The sequence below is a fragment of the Camarhynchus parvulus genome, chromosome 1A (assembly GCF_901933205.1).
Source record: "Camarhynchus parvulus chromosome 1A, STF_HiC, whole genome shotgun sequence".
Taxonomy (NCBI): Eukaryota; Metazoa; Chordata; class Aves; order Passeriformes; family Thraupidae; genus Camarhynchus; species Camarhynchus parvulus.
In genome coordinates, this window is record NC_044586.1 from 38,107,842 (window position 1) to 38,127,060 (window position 19,219).

At 44.1% G+C, this 19,219-nt stretch overlaps 1 protein-coding gene across 3 annotated transcripts in view; it reads right to left on the reverse strand.

Moving 5' to 3' along the window:
- SRGAP1 (SLIT-ROBO Rho GTPase activating protein 1) overlaps positions 1 to 17,676 on the reverse strand; it is a 137,109-nt gene extending 119,433 nt beyond the window's left edge. For all 3 annotated transcript variants that reach the window (XM_030960325.1, XM_030960324.1, XM_030960326.1), the window contains exon 1: positions 17,003 to 17,676. In XM_030960325.1, the coding sequence (XP_030816185.1) occupies positions 17,003 to 17,069 (67 nt within the window). In that variant the 5' untranslated portion in view covers positions 17,070 to 17,676. The remainder of the gene's footprint in view (positions 1 to 17,002) is intronic.
- Between the last annotated feature and the right edge of the window lie 1,543 nt (positions 17,677 to 19,219).

Below are 19,219 nucleotides of genomic sequence, written 5' to 3' on the forward strand. Positions count from 1 at the left end.
AAATACTGCATTGTATTTAGGTCACACAAAGTAAGTACAAAGTTGAGTAAGGGAAGAATGCAATTACAATGCATGTACCAACCTAACCCAACATATTAGAACCATGTAAACATTACTATTAAATTTACATTGCAATAAAGCTATCTCCTGGATGAAAAAAACAAAGACAGCAAGAAATCCCCAAACACTAAATAAACTGAAAAATATCACCTTAAAATATCTTGACTCAGACGCTCAGGGATTGGGAGAAGGCAAATCATATTTTAAGTTTCCCAAATACAAACTACTGGTTTATTGTGAACTCGATACGTAAATTTGTAAATAGATGTGCTTCTTCCAAACTTCCTTCACCCCTCCATTGTTTTATTTATCTGATTTAATGCAAGTTTTTCTTACACAAAGCAAAAAAGAATGCAATTGAAACTCCTGTCCTAATTAAAGGCTTCCTTGTTCTATTATGAACCTTACTTGACTGCTCAATACTATTGCCCAGAAGAACAATACATATTTAAATCTCTAATCCCCACAAGGGAAGAGAGTCCATTTGGAGTTCTGCAGTAACTATAACAATCTTGCTTGGGGATAAAATACTGTTAAAAAATATGTGTTAATCTAAACTTACTTCCTGACTCTAACAGTCCATACCCTGTAACCACTGATCTTTATATTTTTAAGAATTTGTACATTTACAGTCATGCGCAGCTGCCTCCTGTACCAGTTCATGAGGTTTGACTGTGGAGAGGGTGGAAGTGCAGACCATTATGAGTCAGAGTTGCTCAGAGTTAGATATAGTGTCACAACACACCACAGAATTTGCACTACACCCATGAGACCTTTAGAAACAAAAGGGACCTACCTCCACAAACACCTGCATCTCTCCAACTCTAGCCCTGGCAATCAGTAGGAAAAAATGTAGGACAGCAGCTTTCACACAGGCTATAGATTTTACACTTAAAAGTGATCAAGAACTTAATTTCACTCAGATGTATAATTTCATTTTCCACTTTGGATGATTGTAGACAATCTGCAAACATAAGCCTGCAGCTAACTGAGCTGCTAACTGCAGCTAACTGCAGGATGGTAAAGCATCACAATACCAATGTCACTTGTAAACTCCATCAGTGAGAGCCACTTGCTGAACACACCATGTTGTTAGAAATTTGCAGATGACTATTGAAATGGTGATGTTCAGTTCTGTCTGGGGACATAATATAACCCAAGAGGCTCCCAAGGGAAATGATTTACAGCTCCTCATTCATCTTCTGACCAAGCATATTACCATCCTACACGTAATTTCAAGTACAATCACGATGCAGTCAAGTGTGTATTCAGAAGTGGGACAGCATCTGCAACCAGTCCCCAGTTATGTAATGTGGTACACACACCCCTAATTATGTGATATGCATTTCAGGTCAGAAGACAACAGTATAGCTAGTCACAACAGAGGGAGGGCATGTATGTTTGTGAGGAAGAACAGTAGAAAGTAAGATTTTGGTTATAAAAAAACCCCAACCAACCAACCAACCAACAAAAAAAACCCCACCCACACAAAACCCTTGTAGTGATAACTAGGCCCACAGCTTGCCCCAGAATCCCACCTGGATCAGCTCTCTGATGGAGGTGATTCTGATAGCCAGGATCTGGTCTAGGTTGGCTATGCTTGCTCAAGGCTACAGACTATCGTCACAATGCATTCAAGGATTGGCATTATAGGCAACAAAAGTCATCACTTTCTTGTTAGTGCTCTGTATTTCATATACACACAGGCCCATCACGGTCAGCAATGCAATTCTATCACCAAGATACTTCTCTTATAACAATGTTCAGAGAAATAAATCATTTAGGGAATGAACAATATATACCTGTAAAGCAATTCAGTAAACTTATCTGAAATATGAACTCAAAGCTTTTTAATATTAACACAACTTTTGTTCATGAGGCAAAAAATAAAATAATTCTTGTTGTTCAATATTCTATGGAATCTTCATTCCTTCGATATTGCAATTAAAGGCTAAACATATTAATAGGGTCATAAATATTCAGATTATGTAATAAAGACAGTGAAAGCAGATGATAAAATGCTGTTAACATTCATTTACAGCAGCTGGGAAGGTCCTGCCAAATGTTGCTTTACATAACAGGTCGTGATGCTCTGACTGCATTAAGCTTTCTGATCACTCTTCCTTTATCTGCTATGATTTTGAACACAATATGAGACAGCACAGACTAACCAATGGATTTAGGAGCCCTTTCAAGCACACCACCATTTCAAAGGTTTAAAAGATTAAAACATCAAAAAGAGCCTTGTGGTTACTATGTTTGTGCTTTCGCATTTTATAGTGCAGACATGAAAGTGACATTCACATTATTCTCTATTACCTCCACAATACAGTGCCTCCAATAAATTTTAGAAGTGACTTTATTTTATTGTGCCATGCTTTAGTTTAGCCACTTGCAAAAAAGGAAGTAACAGTCAGTAACTTGAAAACATCACTGCTACCATTTTCACAAGGCATCTTGAGTACTACTGAAACATTTTGTAATGTATGCATAATCCCGTCTACAACCTACGCTAATTTTATTTTATGAACTGCATCTGATTCAAGCGACAGTTATTGCTTTGCTTCAGTATATTCTGCATTACATTTCCTTTGTTTCAGAACAGTCTCTCCGACACTTAAGAAGTCTGGATTCCAAAAGTATGGATCAGATCCTGCAAGTTCTCAGGCAAGTATCAGCCAGACACATTGACTGTGGGACTAGGTCTGAATGTCCTACTACAAAAATGATGACTCACAGTTGGATTCATTAGGCACATTCCCATGCCAAAATTAAGCCAAATTCTTCAGACATTATGGAGATTAGTAGCCCTAGGAAGGTTAAGAGCTCTAGTCAGGTCAACAAATTGATGTGTGTGAAGTAAGCAATGCTGTCCTAACAGGACACATAGCAACTATTCTGCTTGTAAAAGCACTACCACTTCATTTATCCCTCCAACCCTGCATTAGTTAGTCACTATTCAGTGCACTGAATGCACTCAAAGCCTATTCCATTAACTGACTGAAATTTTACTGCAGTGGGTCTCGAGCTCTTCCTGTAGCCAAGGCACATTAGAAAGCACTGATGTGTCCTTACGCAACTGAGAAGTTTCCTCAGCACGTACCAGTGCCAGCTCCACACCATCCACATGCAGCACTGCTTCAGCAAAGCACACCTCATTGCTTAGGGAACCACCTAAATACCAGACCTGGGCAAAAATATTACCCATTATAGGAAAAATAAATTCCTAAAGAGAAACACCAGTTTGTTTCATCAATACTCATTTAATGCTGTGAACAAGGAACTTGGTACTCCATTTTTGATTCAAGTACAGCTACCTTCACTACACTTAAGGAGACTCTTGTCAGTCTGTTCAGTCACCTGGAATTAAGATATCTCCTCACTTTAAATTCAATCCACTTGCTTAAGTTAGAGCAGAGTCTTAACCCTGATGCAGGAGAGGCTGAAAGCTTTTGTTTTTTTTCACTAAGTCAGGTTTGTTTGCACAAGAACTATACAAGAAGTATGTCTTCCCAAAATCACACTCTTCAGATGAGATTCAAAGGGGTTTCCAAGGTTATAAACACACTGTAATAGGAATAATGGCCTGTATGATCCTAGTAACAGGTCTGAATCCCCACTGCACTACACATGGTTTAAGTTGTAACCTAAGAAGCTCTCTTCCAGAGCATCTTGCTACAGACCTATGCATAAAATGGAGTTTCCAGTGATCATAGCTAATCCCATGATCACCCACACTACTGATAGTTAACAAACTGAGAAAAAAAGTAATTCCAGAGCTGGCAGTAAAAAAAGCAATTAAATTAAATCTATTTCCAAATATCTTAACACAAACATTGCTAAGGAAGACCAAAGCCACATGCCATAATGCAAACATGTGCTTTCCAAGCCAGATATTACAACTAAAAAAGCAATAGATTACATGTAAATAGTTAGGAAACTAAAATTTCTGTTAAGTCTTCACATATATGCTATCTCCTTACATACAGTATCTTCAATACACTTATAAGCACTCTTATTCAGTAGGAAGTGCTACTGATTCATGATGCATTAGCTATTCATTTAACCCAACAGTCAATTACAATTTAAAAAAAAAATCATCACATGAATAGTTACATAAATTACCAGACAACTGAATGGAGTGGAGAACAGAACTAAGAACAAATTGTCCTTTCCAAAGCAAAACACATCACTGCCCAAGTTCAGAAGCATACCTGTAGTGTCATCTTAAATCCACGTTTAAATTAAGTAGAAAAAGAATTCAGACATTTCCGTGCCTGATTCTCAGCTATGGCACTTTGCATACAGCTGTTCAAACAACCTGACCTCACCACATATAGCTGCAGCAGTAGAAGTGAAGAATAACCCCATTAATACACCAAAGTAAAGCCCCAAATCAGTAACAAGTAGCTTGGCTTCTTGAAGGACTGCCTGCTGCCTTGCAAAACAGCTCTGCAAAGGAAATAACCTGATCAGCTGTCATGACTGATAAAGAGCTCTCCATTTTTCCTCCTTACAGCTATATTAATGCACAGTAATCATTCATCTCTAGTCACTAAACCCCAAAACATTCACTGTTATTTGACTAAAACCTGCAGGTTTGCCTTGGTAATATTTGCAGACCAACTGCCCTTCTTTCCTCCTTAAACATCAGTTGAAGTAATTTTTCTGGCCCCCCAAAAAACCCCCCAAATCCCAACAAAACAAAAATCCCAAATCCTACCCTTCACAGATATTAAATAAATAAGGAATATTTGCTGAGAAAGCTTCTGGTGGCTGAAAAAAAAAAAAAGCTGTTTGTGAATCTGTAACTCAGGCACCTGGGCTGGGGACCAGAATTGCCGTGGGACAGAGGACTGACTGCTGTATGGAGGAAGTGCTGCAGAAAGCAAAGGTTCGAGCAAACAGATACTCATCTGTGAACCTTTAAATAACTCTGAGTAAACAGTTCTTTTACAGATTATCTGCATAACTAGAGACAAGCTACCAAAAATTGGTGTGAATCCTGTAAGATTAAAAATCACTGCAGAGAAAAGAGCTGTGTTTTTTTCTGTATACTGTGATAAATAAATAAGGTAGCTTCTGAACACTTCCCCCTCCAGATTAATAAAGTAAGTATTCTTAATTTAGAATGGTCACATAATTATCTCAACCCTACATTCCTCCTCTTTTACCATTTCTTTTAAAAAGCAGAGCAGAAACACACTCTTGCTGGAATGCAGAGAGAACCCTATCTCTCTGGTGCCTGCTCTAACTACCAGGCAATGGATTCATAATCATCCTGTAAATAATTAAATATTCATTAAGTCTGGGAAAGAGCTTGAGAGCTTCAACAAACAAGAAACCAGGGAGACTTGTCCAAGAATACTCAGCTCCTTAGTTCTCAGAGCAATCATTTGCAAGGTGGGAGATCTGTATTCAAGACTCAGTTTTGAGAAAGACAAAGATAGCAAAATATGGAACTGAACTCCTTACGCAAATGCTCTGATCCCTAGGAAGGATGCACTGATCAGATTCCTGATGCCACAATTTCATACACATTCTCACATGGCTCAGCAGAAAAAGCAACATTTTTAGGCCTACTCTGGTGGCAACTCAGATGACATCAACATGAGGCTGGCACTTTGTCTCTGCCAGCTGCAGGCAACGCAGTTTCTGGTCTATAAATACTGGAGATGCTGCATTTCAAACTATACTACAGAATAAACATGTAGGCCAGTATGTGCAGTCACACAAACATACCAACACCTCAGAAGTGAGGCAGCAACCAAACTGAATGTGGCATCTGAAAGGCAAACACAAGCTAGAGCTCTTTTATGAATTTCATATAATGGGATATTTTATACCCTAAGCTTCCTGGAGCCCCCATGGAAGACTGAAAACTGCTACTGTAGCTTGAAAGTCTGTCCTCTTAGGTCTGAGTAGAGACCCCAGTAGCCCCCCCCCCCACAATTACAGAGACCATCCTGGAACCACCAGGGAACAACACGGAGCTGTACTGAACCGTCAAGCAGGCCACTATCAAGGCATTTGCTTGCAATCTCATTGAACAATCCCTCTTAACACCCATATCCTCTCACCAGCAACCCACTAGTTGGCTTCTCAGGGAACATATATTGGATGAATCACACTTTGGCTCTTATTTCCATTGATTTTTTTCCCTTTTGATATGTAAAAGAGTGTTCTTCTTGCTCAACATTATGGTTGTCCAGAAAGGTTTCCCAGAGATGTGAGTCTCTCCTCAGTGCTTAGCCAGATCATGCAGTAGATCCTGCTCGAAGTTATGCTAAGGCAGGTGGAAAATACTGTGGCTCGTGAACATGACTTTGTAAGGGCAAACTGTGCCTGAGAAACTTGGCCGTCTTCTGTAATGCAGGTTACAGCACTAGAGGATAAGGGAAGAGCAATATGTCATGTACCTTGGCTTGTGTAAAGCACTTGACACCATCCCACACAAAAATCCTTGTCTCTAACCTAGAGCCACATGGATTTGACAGATGGACCACTTGGTCAATAAGGAATTGGCTGGATAGTCTCACTCAAAGAGTTGTTGCCAACAGCTCAACATCCAAATGGAAATCAGTGGTGTTGAGTGGCGCTCCTCAGGGGTTTGTAATGGGACCAGGGCTTTTTGACATCTTTACTGGTGACACAGAAAAATAGGACTGAATGCACTCTCAGCAAGTTTGTGAATGACACCAAGCTGTGTGGTGTGGTTGACATGCTGGAAGTGATGGCATCTAAGAGGCACCTAGATTGGCCTGAAAGGTGGGCCCCTGCAAACCTCATGAAGTTCAACAAGGCCAAGTGTAAGGTCCTGCATGTAGGTCAGGATAATCCTAAGGACAGATACAGGATGAGCAGAAATTGGACTGAGAGCAACCCTGAGAAGGACTTGGGCATGTTGTTTGACAAGAAGCTCAACATGATCTGGCAATGTGTGTTTGCAGCCCAGAACACCAAACACATCCCGGGCCACATCAAAAGGAAAGTGGCCAGTGAGCCAAGGGAGGCGATGCTTCCCCTCTACTCTGCTCCAGTGAGACCTCACCTGGAGGGCTGCATCCCACTCTGCGGCCACCAACATAAGAAGGATGGGGACCTGCTGGAGCAAGTCCAAAGCAGGGCTATGAATATGATCAGGGATCTGAAGCACCTCCTATGAGGACAGGTGAGAGAGTTGGTGCTGTACAGCCTGAAGAAGAGAAGGCTCAGGGGAGACCTCAGAGCAGCATTCCAGTACCTAAAGGGAAGAAGAGAGCTGGACAGAAAACTTTTACAAAGGCATAGAAAAACGGGTAATGGCTTTGAACTGAAAGAAAGTAGCTTTAGATTAGATATAAGGACGAAAATCTTTACTGTAAGAGTGGTGAGGCTTTTTTTTCCTCATTAAGGCCACACGATCAAGTTCATAAGGCATAGTCTATTGCACCATCCCACAGGTAAAGTGGGAATATTGCTTATGAAGCAGAGAATTTGACCCACAACTACAATACCATGGCATCAGAAGTGGCTGGCAATTACAGGATTACAATACAGTCCACAATAATCCGATGAGCTCGGCTGCAGATGCAATAGACTGCTCATCACAGGCTGCTGGGGAAGAAGTGATGCCAGGCATGCACAACAGCGCTCGCTGCCAGCAGGCTCCTCCACGGCACCCTGGGAGGAGAGGAGCACCTAGCAGGTGGGGACGTGCTACCTGCACTCGGCTACCTCAACTGTTCTGCACAGGGGAACCTTCTCCCACTCTGCACATGGTTGTGATTTTAATGCTGAAGTATCTGAGCAGATGAACAATTGATTCTATTTTCTGTCATTACATCTCACTAATTTTATGCACTATTACTTGGAAATTAGGAAGGCACAAACAAAGACAGCCCCAAAAAAAGGTACATAATACAACGAACCCTCTTACATTGGTCTTAACCTCAAGTACTCTGCTAGGCAGCAAGCACAGCACAGTTGCCAAGTTCTTAAACATACTGGTTATCCATATGCCAACACACTCAAAAGCTAGGTTCTGCTACACAGCTGGTTCCTCAAGAAACAAGTATTATTTAAGCCAAGAATGCAGACACCAATTTGCAAAATACACAAGAGCTTATACACTTTCATTTCTACTCATTGGCAAAGCAGTGATTTGCAAGAGGTAGAGCTTGCTGCGCTGTCTAACCACTTATAGTAACCTTGGTGTAGTAAGAATCCTATGATAAGGGTTAAGAACTTTTTCTTTTTAGCATGCCTTTTGAATGCCTGCAGAAATACTCTCAAAGAAATAAAAGTAACTTTATGCCTAGCAACTTAGTCACAGCAACTGGTCATAGAGACCAGTATTGAAGCATATGACAAAAGCCACCACTCCTTTTTAGGGTGTTTTTTCTTGGTTTTAGTAGCACAAGCATCATCCTGATCTCTATTTTAAAAATTCAATTAAGTAACCTGCAATCATTTCAATTTCTCCATTATTGTGTAAAGCAATAACTTAATTGATGAGTTAGAAAGTTTCAGTTGAGATGCCTGCTCATCTTGGTACTGAATGAACATTTATTTTCTTGCCTCTGACCTGATGTTTAGATTGTTTATCCTCTCTCTGCTTAAAAAAGAATCAGAGGGGAAAAGCAGTGAACAGCAAGGTTTGAAAAAAGACACGTTGTCAAAAGAACAGAGTCATACAAGAGCTATCACTGAATCTTATTAGACTTCTGGTGTACTCTGTACTTTGTAAACATGAACAGATTCCGCTGATTTTCAGGAAGCAGATACTCGAACTGGCTAAAACAGAGACTGCTTTCTTTTCCCATATGAAAGAATGTACACTGCAAAGTGAAAGGGGATCAGCCTGTCTCCTTATTTAGTTTTACACACTGAGCAAATCAAAAAGTGTGCACCACTCCATTTGTGACACCCTGGAAGAAACATGAGCATCTCAAAAACTCCCCACAAAAGACAGCACCAACAAACTGCCAGAAGATTTTACATGCAGAGTAATTTGGATGAGTAAGCACTGAGTCAGTTAAGGAGTCTGGATAGTTTACATGAATCTCTAGTCAGTTTTGTTTCCCACAACAGCTAATTATGTAAAGGGTTACAATCATTACTTCCTGGAAGTCATCATCCGGTAAGCCAGCTGCATTTGCTTTTTATTCCCAATATAGCTAACAAGAAATACTGCACCCTAAGCGTTCTAATTATACTTTTTGTAACTTCTATTTTACAATAAAAAAAACCCACTTAGATCTAGTATATTTCGAGAATGTTTTGGTTAATATGCTAATACAACTCCCTTGCCTGCTTGTCAGCACTTCTGCATCTATAAAGGAAAGTCTCAGGAGATTGCAACTGAAACTAAAGCATGTTTTATTGGTCAATAATAGATAACATAACAAAGTTAACAGGAATGTTCTAACTGGTGAATCCATGATCACACTTCTAAGCAAGTTCTACTCAATCTTTTTTGAGAAAATAGACTAAGAAAAAGTATTTTTTCCTTCTCACCACCTTAATTAAGAGCAACCCCCCCAGATGCTATGATCAAAGCAAACACAGATAAAGAAGCCATGTACCTTAGGAGACTCTTCATTAAAGACAGATCAACAGCACTGTCCTGCACTGGATAGAGTTTGGAGTAAATAACACAGATCATCTTAACTTTATTTCACAGATATGATTATTAAAGAGTCAAATCATAAAGCATACATTTTCTCCACAACATTTTCTTAGAGCATTTCATGGGTTTTCCCTTCCTACCTGCAACATCTACCTCACTAACATGCATCTAAAGCTGGGATTATTTTATTGTGTGCCAAGTATGAACTAAACCAAGCATTTACACCTTCCAGAGACGACAGGACAATAACATGAAGTCACAGCCATGCCCACACACAGGAAACAGGACATCAGATTTGCTTGGGGTTATTTCCAAAATGCTCTTCATTTTTCATAATGACATTACATCTCAATCTCAGGACTTATCAGTCACCTCCAGGTAAAATTCAAGTTTCCAGCAGGTTGTACGATGCAAGACTGTATACTGCATCTTGAAATTCATACAGGTATATGCCTGAGAAATAGTAACAGAAGAGAAAAAATGAGAGGTAAGGAGTTGTTAAAGAGATCTTCCTTGATCAGTTACAAAATTGAAATTAACTGAAAACAGCTTGAGAATATGAGTGCTTTGCCTGGACAAGATGGCTTAGTGGGCAGAGCATGGGTAATACACCTTTAGCCTACCAGTTGGCTGTAACTCACTGGTGACACACTTCAATGTCTACAAGAAGATGACTTCCAGAAGTTGAAGAAAACAGTAGATTCCAGCGGAAGTGGTGCCTCAGGATTATGGCTCCATTACAACAGATCAAAGTGAATTGTTTGTCTTAGAGCACTCCCACAGGACCAAGCCACCACACAAACTGCCAGAACAGCCTGCAGTTGTTTAAGTCTTGGAAACAAAGGAAAAAGCAGTGATAACCAACTCCTTTAGTTTTGGTGCCAGATATAGCCTTCATAACGTAAAAGACACACAGCAAGCAGTCTTCCTGTGCAGACAGCTCTGTCTCTTAATACATGAACCCATGCTCTCAGAAATGGCCTTCTGTGCTTCATCCCAATGCTTCTGCAGAGCCCACCAGCCTGATCCCTGTTGCTGGTACACAAGCAGCAATGCCAGTCATTGCACCTTCAACCATTGCCTCAAATTTTCAGCTGTTGCTCTTCCACATCCATATATATGTACCTACACACATACTCCCACAATCTCCTGAACCTCAGGGTGTGTGGCACAGTGCCCAAGAGACAAAAAGTGGGGAAAGAAAAGATGAAATAACTTCAGGAACAAGAGGCCATTCATGACTCGCAGCTCCCAGACTGAGCAGCACCGCACAAGGTCAGCCAGCCTTGCCCCAGAGATGGGCAGCACTTGATCACATCAGCCCACACAGTTCACAGCATAGGGCAGATCCCTGGAAGGGTCAGGTCCATACGTGGCAAGCTGGGAGAAGCACTCCCAGAGGAAATGCTGCCTAAGATTAAACCCTGCAGGAAGCAGAGGCAGCAGCACCCTGAGCACAGGCAGCCCTGCTACACATTTAGCCTAATCACTCACACACAAACAAACCCCCACACTTCAAAGCCTACTTTGCCCTGTGGAAGCCAGCAGTAAGAGCAGATTAGACCCTAATAGGGATTAATACAAATTAAGGTAGCAGCGACTTCCACTAGGGAGACCAGAAAGATCAGACATGGGATAGCATGACAGGTAGATGTAGGAAGGGTTGGGAAAAAAAGGTAAAAGGAAGAACAAGTAACACAGGAGCTTGCATTGACACCTGCCTGGCTCCATTTTTGCTCTCCCCTGTGTCCATACCTGTCCAAAGCAGAGATGAGACAAGCTGCACTGTCAAGTCATGGTCAGTGATTTCTAACAGGCTGTGTAATGGTCAGGAGTCGATTTCTTATCCATTCTCAACAGCACTGACCCACTTTCTTCCAGCACTACCATCCATCACCTCTGACTGACAAGGAGTCCAGTTTTAACAAAAGGCAAAACCTAACACAAGTGAAGTCTGAAGCAGAAAATGGAAAGAAATTCAGATCCCATTCTGTCTTACTGCAGCCACTTCAAAGCTATGTTTAATTTTATTAGCAACTAGAACTCAGTTCATAAAAAAGTGACCAATAAATGATAATGGCAGGAAATTAAGTGACCTTAGCATGATTTAGAGCATTGCTCTTCAACAGCAAAACTGCACATAAAGTATGCTTGGGGAAAAAAAAAGCCCCAAAGAAGTGATCATAAGAAGTTTCTAAATTGCTTCAGAGTCAGAGGCAAGTTAAAACTTCATGCTAGAGACTAACAAAAATGTGTATCGACAAAACATATGCGTTAAATATGCATTATGAGTGCCATACTGCCAGAAAGAAACACTGTTCAGACAATCCATTCACTACCTACCTTTTAATGTATGCTATAGTAATCAAGACTTTATTCACCTTTAAATTCAAGTAAAATAATGTAGTTTCACTTTGCTGCAGGAACACAGCAGCTACAGTGTGTGGTCAAACCAGGAAAAAAAAGTGTACTTGCTGACTCTTTGTCATATTTTCAAAAAGGCATGAAGAAAAGGTGTTGTTGTTTTTTTTTTTTTCTTTCATTATATAGAAAGACTAAGAAGCCAAAACCTCTGAAGTTCCAGAGTCATGACCTTGGGAAGCAGGCATTTTGTAGGGCTCCCCCATAACCCAAATACTTTGGTACACAGCATAGCAATAAACCAAGTTCCCTAATTTTCATTCCAAGAAAGCTGTGGAAGTGTAAGAATACTGAATATGTTGGTTAACTAAAAAAAAAAAAAAAAAAAAAAAAAGATCAAGACAAAACCCAAAACCAACCAAACCCAAAACCAACAAAAAAACTGTTCTGTTTATGACTGTACTGTCCTTATTTGCAGATACCCCTTTCAGTTGCATAGTCAGCTACAAACTCAATAACGTTTGCCTGGACAAACTCATTAACATTTACCTGGACAACTGGCGTTTGTACTCTGAAAGGAAGGATCAGAGAGCTGGGAGAAAATGGTGGGGGAAAAGATAAGGAACATCATTAGACAACATAACTCCAACTGGAAAATCGCATGGAGAACAATATCCTTTCTGTATCAGACAAAGTCCTGTGTGTGGTCAAGTTCTTTGACCAGAAAAATTTCTGCTAAACCACACTTGATAAACTTGAACTTTGAAAACTGGCATCTATTCATCGGATTTTTTAAAATAAACCTCAAGAATTCTGGCATCATCCAAAGTACCAAATGTTTCATTAAAAGACTTTATTCAAAATAGCTATCAGTTTACTAAAACAACAGCCCAATTTGTACTTCAGAACTCAGCCTTTTCTCAGAGAGGCTTCTGTTGTTGTTTTAATGTGAAGCTGAAATTCAGCTTCACAATTCAGAATTTTCATTTTCCACAAAAATTAGTTAGGCAATGTAATACAGACTACTACCAAGTTCTTTCTGATGAAAAATAGGAGTGTTTTGTTCTGAAGAAGGCCATGCAAATATTGATCTTGGGGAAGTGTCTTCCTCTGCAAACTGCTTTTGGGCTTGCATTTCCACTAGGTCAATTCCAACTGAAAAATTAAGGTGAAAGAAGGAGGGATCTAAGCAGCTCTTCCCTCAGCCCATTTCAGTTGGAGATGCAGTAGGGTAAGAAGGCTGAGACTTAAACTGCAATGACTCTCAACAGTTCACACCATACAGAGGATCTCTCTGAAGAGACAGGCCTGATAAGGCCTGTACAGGCAGTACAATGCTTACCTAGTCAAAGCACATTTCTCCTACCCATGGAAGGCCAGTTACAAGTCCTAAGAAGGCAAACATGCCAGTTTAACATGAAAGATCGAAAAGCTCTGGAGCAGTATATGCCTAATCCTCTTGCTCCTACGAGAGACTTATTTTTCAGAAGGATAAATTTCCAAAGGGAGCCATGTATTCAAGATCTCACCGGCTCACCCTTTACCATCTCAAGACATCCACTCACAGACATCAAAGGATGCTCTAGTATTTCTTTACTAGTGTGAATTGCTCAGTAACTTTATCAATAGACACTACTTGACATTATCAGCAGTACCAAGGAGTGCTGGTCCTCAGAACACAAAATGTAAGACAGGTTACTATAGTCAACTGAGCCTTGAGTTAAGGCATGCTGACTATAAATTTAATAGGGTCACACAGCAGAAAGTTAATACTTGGCTCATAACTATACCACCAGTCTGTTGCTCATCTAAAAACTACTCCTTCCACTTTCTATCTCTAGTTGTATCCCCCACCCCAGCTGCAAGGTTGGTAAAACTACCTCTAATGACTTCAGAGTGCAAATAAAATTACCACAATCTTCAGAAAAACACAGATACAACTTATACTGTGGATGACCAGGAATATTTTATTAGTTATGTTACTTTCTAGGTGCCTTTATGTCTACAAAGTAAGGTACCCATGCCATCATAATATTATTAGAACCCCCAAAACAGCACATATAGGTATCCAGCTACACAGATCTGACTTCAGTATTAAAACATCCTTAAGAAATATTCTTCTGCTTTCTATACAATGTGCAGGGAAGTAAACACACTTACCTTATTGATTCAACTGGGAAAGCTCTTGACAGAAGGTAGACTGAAGAACAAGGATGTTGCAAAAAAAGGTGCAATAAAATGCTCCATCCAACAAGTCAGAAGTACCTTGTTTACTTCAGTTTGACAAACAGGTAACATTTACAGACTTTCTGCTGCTCCTGCATGACCTCTACTAAAGCAATAGACAATCTAGTGATACTGCTAAAAATCCAAGGAGAAGATGTCAGTTTACACCACTCAGGAACCAGGCATGACAATTAACATCTGTTACTCCTTCCTATTTGAGGAGTTAAGAGTAGAAAAGCTATGTGAAGAATGGCACTACCAAATCCTCATTTCCAAATATGGCACCATATACATACCCTACAGGGCAAGTACACTGCAGGCCCCTATTCCTTCAGTATTAATATTCAGACATAATCTTAGGGCAGGATTTCCAGCTGCACCCACCAGCAGCGCGGTTTCTGAAGCACCAACGCCGATGCTCAGCAAGCCGGGCTCGGTGCAATCTCACCCCAAGGTACAGGGCATACAGGAGTGCTGCTGCACTCCTGGGCACAAGCCTGTCCAGAGGACCTCAAAGGGCCAGTCTGCTGCCCAGTTGTCCACATCCTTCAGCAACTACACACATCAGCAGTGAGCAATCAGCTAGCCATTGCAAACACCAGAAATCACAGGCAGCAAAAGCAATTTGGCCACACCCTAACCTTATACAAGAAATTCCAAGCAGTATATAGGGATCTGACTTTCCTGAATTTACATTCCTTTAAAGCTATCTTGCTGGCTAATTAGGGCTGATTTCTTAGGCCTTGAACCCTCAATATCAAAAAGATTTTCAAGGTATCACACAGTGGTGTCACTGCTTTTTTATACTATCACAGTTGGTGTCAAGCAGAATTATATCTTAGCACAGACAGTTCTTGACATCTGAAATACAATTCTAGCGATGCTGGTGAAAGAAAAAGCATCTAGCCCAGCATACCTTTTCAAACAGCTGCTGATCAACAATTCCAGCAAGACAGTTGGGTGGGACCAGACTGCACACACCCCAGACCACCACAAAGAAGCAAAGCAAGTTAAAATTCCTATTAAGCTACATTTACAAATGTCACCTCCCTCTGCAATTATGATGGAGGACCATGACACCAAAGGAGAGCCAGGTTATCAACAGAACTTCATGCCTTCATCTTTAGTGTCTTTTGAAACGATACAATAGATGTAGCTGAAGGGCATGGCATTTTTTCTTCATTATTCAAAAGAAAAGACTGGCATACGTAGCAACTAGCTGCAGATAATAAAGGCTGAGCCTTTAACAATCAATTTAGGAGGAGGCAAAGAACAGTCTGCACACTGTGCAATGAGCTTAAGATCTCAAACATTTTTTATGCTCAGTGACCAAGACAAATCTGCACCGTGTCCACAGAGAGGAAAAAGGGCCAACCCTTCAAGGGCTCAATGGCAATGAATACACCAGCTAAGTGAGAACTGTGTCGGCTCTGCCCATGTCAGACACACTTGAAGCATGCCCCACCTGCCAGCTCAGACCCCTCACTGCCCACCTATTTGGTAGATCTCTTATTTTAAGTATAGATCCTTTCTTAGACACAAAATGACTTTTGATAGTGACAGGTATTTTTCACAAAAAAGAAAAAAACTCAAAAACTACCTCTTTACTTTTAAGAGTAAAAACCCCAACAAAACGACAAGCATTGCCTTGAAAAACTGATGTCACAGGATCAAGTGAGAGAGAAACATATTGTGCAAGTACACAAAGTCAGTAAATCTTTCACCAGCTGAGGAGTGGTCCCTCCCACCCTGTTCCAGATGCCTCATAGGGAAGGTCTCCAGCCCATGCCTGCGTGGAGCAGGAAGGCTGTTCCTGAAGCCCACGGACCTGCATGAGGACATGCTCCATCTCTGCACATCGCTGACTGTGGGCAGCATCAAGGAGGGAACACCCTACCGATGTGAAGAGCACACCAGCATCATTTTAAAAAGCAGAGTTCAGATGTTGCACAGCTTTTCAAATGCCGTCTTCCACGTTCAAATGCATGCCTGGATTTATTGCAATTTATATATTATGCAATATTTTCCCTGACAGCACCCAGAAGGATGCGCACCAAGAGACCCACACCCCACTGCCATGCCGCTACTTTCCCAATCTCTGTTCCACCCAAGACACTGCCAGAAGGAAAACGCTAGGCGAGGAAACTCGAGGGTCTGGAAGCGCCGCTGGCTGAAGCCAGGATCTGCCGGCGCTGTCCTTGGCACAATAGTTGGATGCGATACAGCGGGCGATGCGAGGCTGAAATACTTCCTGGGATGGCTGAATGGGCCCATTCAATAGTCAAGGGTAATTCTTTATTAGCCATCTTCTACAGCCCAGCACAGAAACTACAGCCCTGAGGCGAGGGTGGGAGACACCAGCCATGTGCCTCAAGAAAGGGGTATGGCTTAGCATTGTCTCTCGCCTCCGTAATCGACAAGGTTTTGTTTTTTTTTTTGTCCTCCTCTTCCCCTTACTTCCCCCCCGGGCGTTACCGAAGCCGGTGGAGGAAGGGAAGGTGCCCGGCCGGGGCCGGGCTGTGGAAGAGCAGCCGCAGCTGCCGTCCGGCCCGGCCCCTCGGACCCACCAGCGCCGCTCGGAGCGCTGCGGGGGGAAAGCCCTCTCGCCGCTCCCTCCCGCCCCCAAGTTCGGGCAACTGGGACCGGCCGGCCCGCCGGCGGCGGCGGCTCGGCCGGCAGCCGGGGAAAGGGGCGGCAGGACGCCCGGCCCCCGCGGCGGTTTCCGCGCTGCCTCCCCGCGCTTACCTTTCACTTGACTTTCATACTCCGCTATAATCTCTTTGTCCTTTTTGAATCTGCTCGGGGTTGACATTATCCACTCGCTTCTTCTGCTTCTCCGCCTTGTTTTAAATTATTATCACTAATTGTTCTTGTTTATCTGGAGGAGCTCCCAAGTTGTGTCAGGCGGCCGCAAGCCCGAGCGAGCCGGGGAGGCGGCGGGCGCTGGCCCCGCGGGAGCGCCGCCGGCACCGGAGGCGGCGAGGCGCGGAGCGGCGATCAGACTAACCCCGGCGCAGGCACCATCGCCTCCCGGCACCGCCGCCGGCAGCAACGCGGTCCACGGCCCGGGGCCGCCGCAGGGCGGGGCGGCGGAGCAGCGGCCGCGGGGCACTCGCTTCCACTAGGCGAGGGCGAGAGCCCGGCGGCTGCGCCCCACCATTGTTATCTGTCCGCACGCACCCGGGAGAGGGGAAGGGAAGCAGGGAGAGAGCAGTGGGCGGGAGGCAGGCGGCCGCGCTCGGTCCGTACGCCAGAGACACTGGTCACTGCTGCCGCCCCGCTCGCCTGGCTGAGAACTCGGGGCCGGCGCCCCGCCGTGACTAACCCCGGGCGGTAGCGCCGCGGCGCATGTCCCAACCTCGCGGGACGAGCAGTCGCCGGCTCGGGGCGGCTCCCCCACCGCGCCCTGGAGAGGTGTCTCCGGGAATAAACTTCTCCCCGCCCTCCCGCCGCTGTCTCCTCCCTTCCTGCCTGCCCGCCCGCCTCCCGTCCTCGGTCGCCTTGTCCGCCCGCTCCGCCTCTCCGTCGCCCCGTCGGCGGCCGCTCACCGCCCCGGGCCGGAGCTGAGGGTGCGGCGCCCGCTTGCCCCGCCGGCTTGCAGCCGGAGGCCCAGCAGGCCTGGGGGGCTCGGGCAGGGGTGGGAGGAGGGAGACCGCCGCCCCCACCGAGCACATGGTGGCCGGATGCTCTTGGGGGACAGGGGTTGTAAGGCCGTGATGCGGTTACAGAGGGCCCTTGCTTCGGCGGGCAAAGTTAAAGCCCTGTGCTGCCGTCAGCGCCGAGCGCCCGGGGAGGGGGAGCCCGGAGGGGACGAGTGGCCTTTGGGGACACCATATGCCTCCCCAGTGTCTCCGAAGACAGGGCGCAGCTGCACCAGTGTGCGTAGGGGCCCGGACCCAGGGAGCCAGAGCTTGGCAGCGCCCAAAGGAAGAGCTGCGCCCTCAGCACGGCAGGTCTCACTTCCACCGCCCTTGTCCGCCTGGTCCTCCCCTGCGGATGCAGCTCGTTCTCGAGGGCAGGAGCGCCTGTGTGGGGCATTCCCCACATCTCCTGCGGGAAACAAGCAAAGGTGGGCGGGAGGCCACTCAAAATGCTGCTCCCTTGAGCTGCTGTGCATGGCACACATCGGGGCTGGCCCTGATGTATGATAGTCACGTTCAATGTCAGCCTTAGAAGGATGGATTCCAGCCCAGCGAGCAGTGGTGCACAGCCCTCCCCGAAAAGCTGGGGCTGGGAAAATGGGAAGAAGATCATCCAGAAAGGCAGGAATAGCTGAAATTTGGAGCATGGGGCAAGTTGTCGAAAGGGTGTAAGTGACCCTGGCATACCCTTGGTCCGTGGTGCCTCCGGCTGCAGTGGGGACTGCCTCCTCTGCCTGAAGAGCTGGAACTTGGTTCAGCCCTTGGAGACTGTGGAGGATGAGAGCTGGCTGCCAGCTCTGCAGGTGCAGTGAGACCATGCCTGCCAGGAGTCAAGCGCAGTGGTTCACAGAGCTGGTAGCCACGCTTCTCCAAGGTCCCCGGCTGCAAGGCTGGGGTTGCACAAGGGCTCAGGTGTAGCTCAGGTTGTACAACCCATTTTTCTTTTTCCGCCGTCTGCTCTGAAACTTTGCTTTTGCAAAAGAGCTTTCTGAAAAAAATTAACATTGAAAAAACAGAATGATTGACATTGCTGCCTTGTGATGAGCAAAGAATGGGGCTGTCATTCATGGATCAAAGCCAAAAGTCAAACCAGGGCATAGCTTCAGACTTTGAGGTTCAGGGAGGTCAGCTCTGAGGAGGTTGAAAACAGGGGACCTTCTGGAGACAGAGGGCTCCATTCATGTCAAGTAAGTCCAGGAGTGATTAAGCAAAAATGCACACTATTTACAATGAACTTCCAAAGATAGTGGCTGTATAATTTGTGTGGTGGAAGTTCCCAGAGATCCTGTCCTGGACAGCTAGCTCTGATGCTGCCAGGACC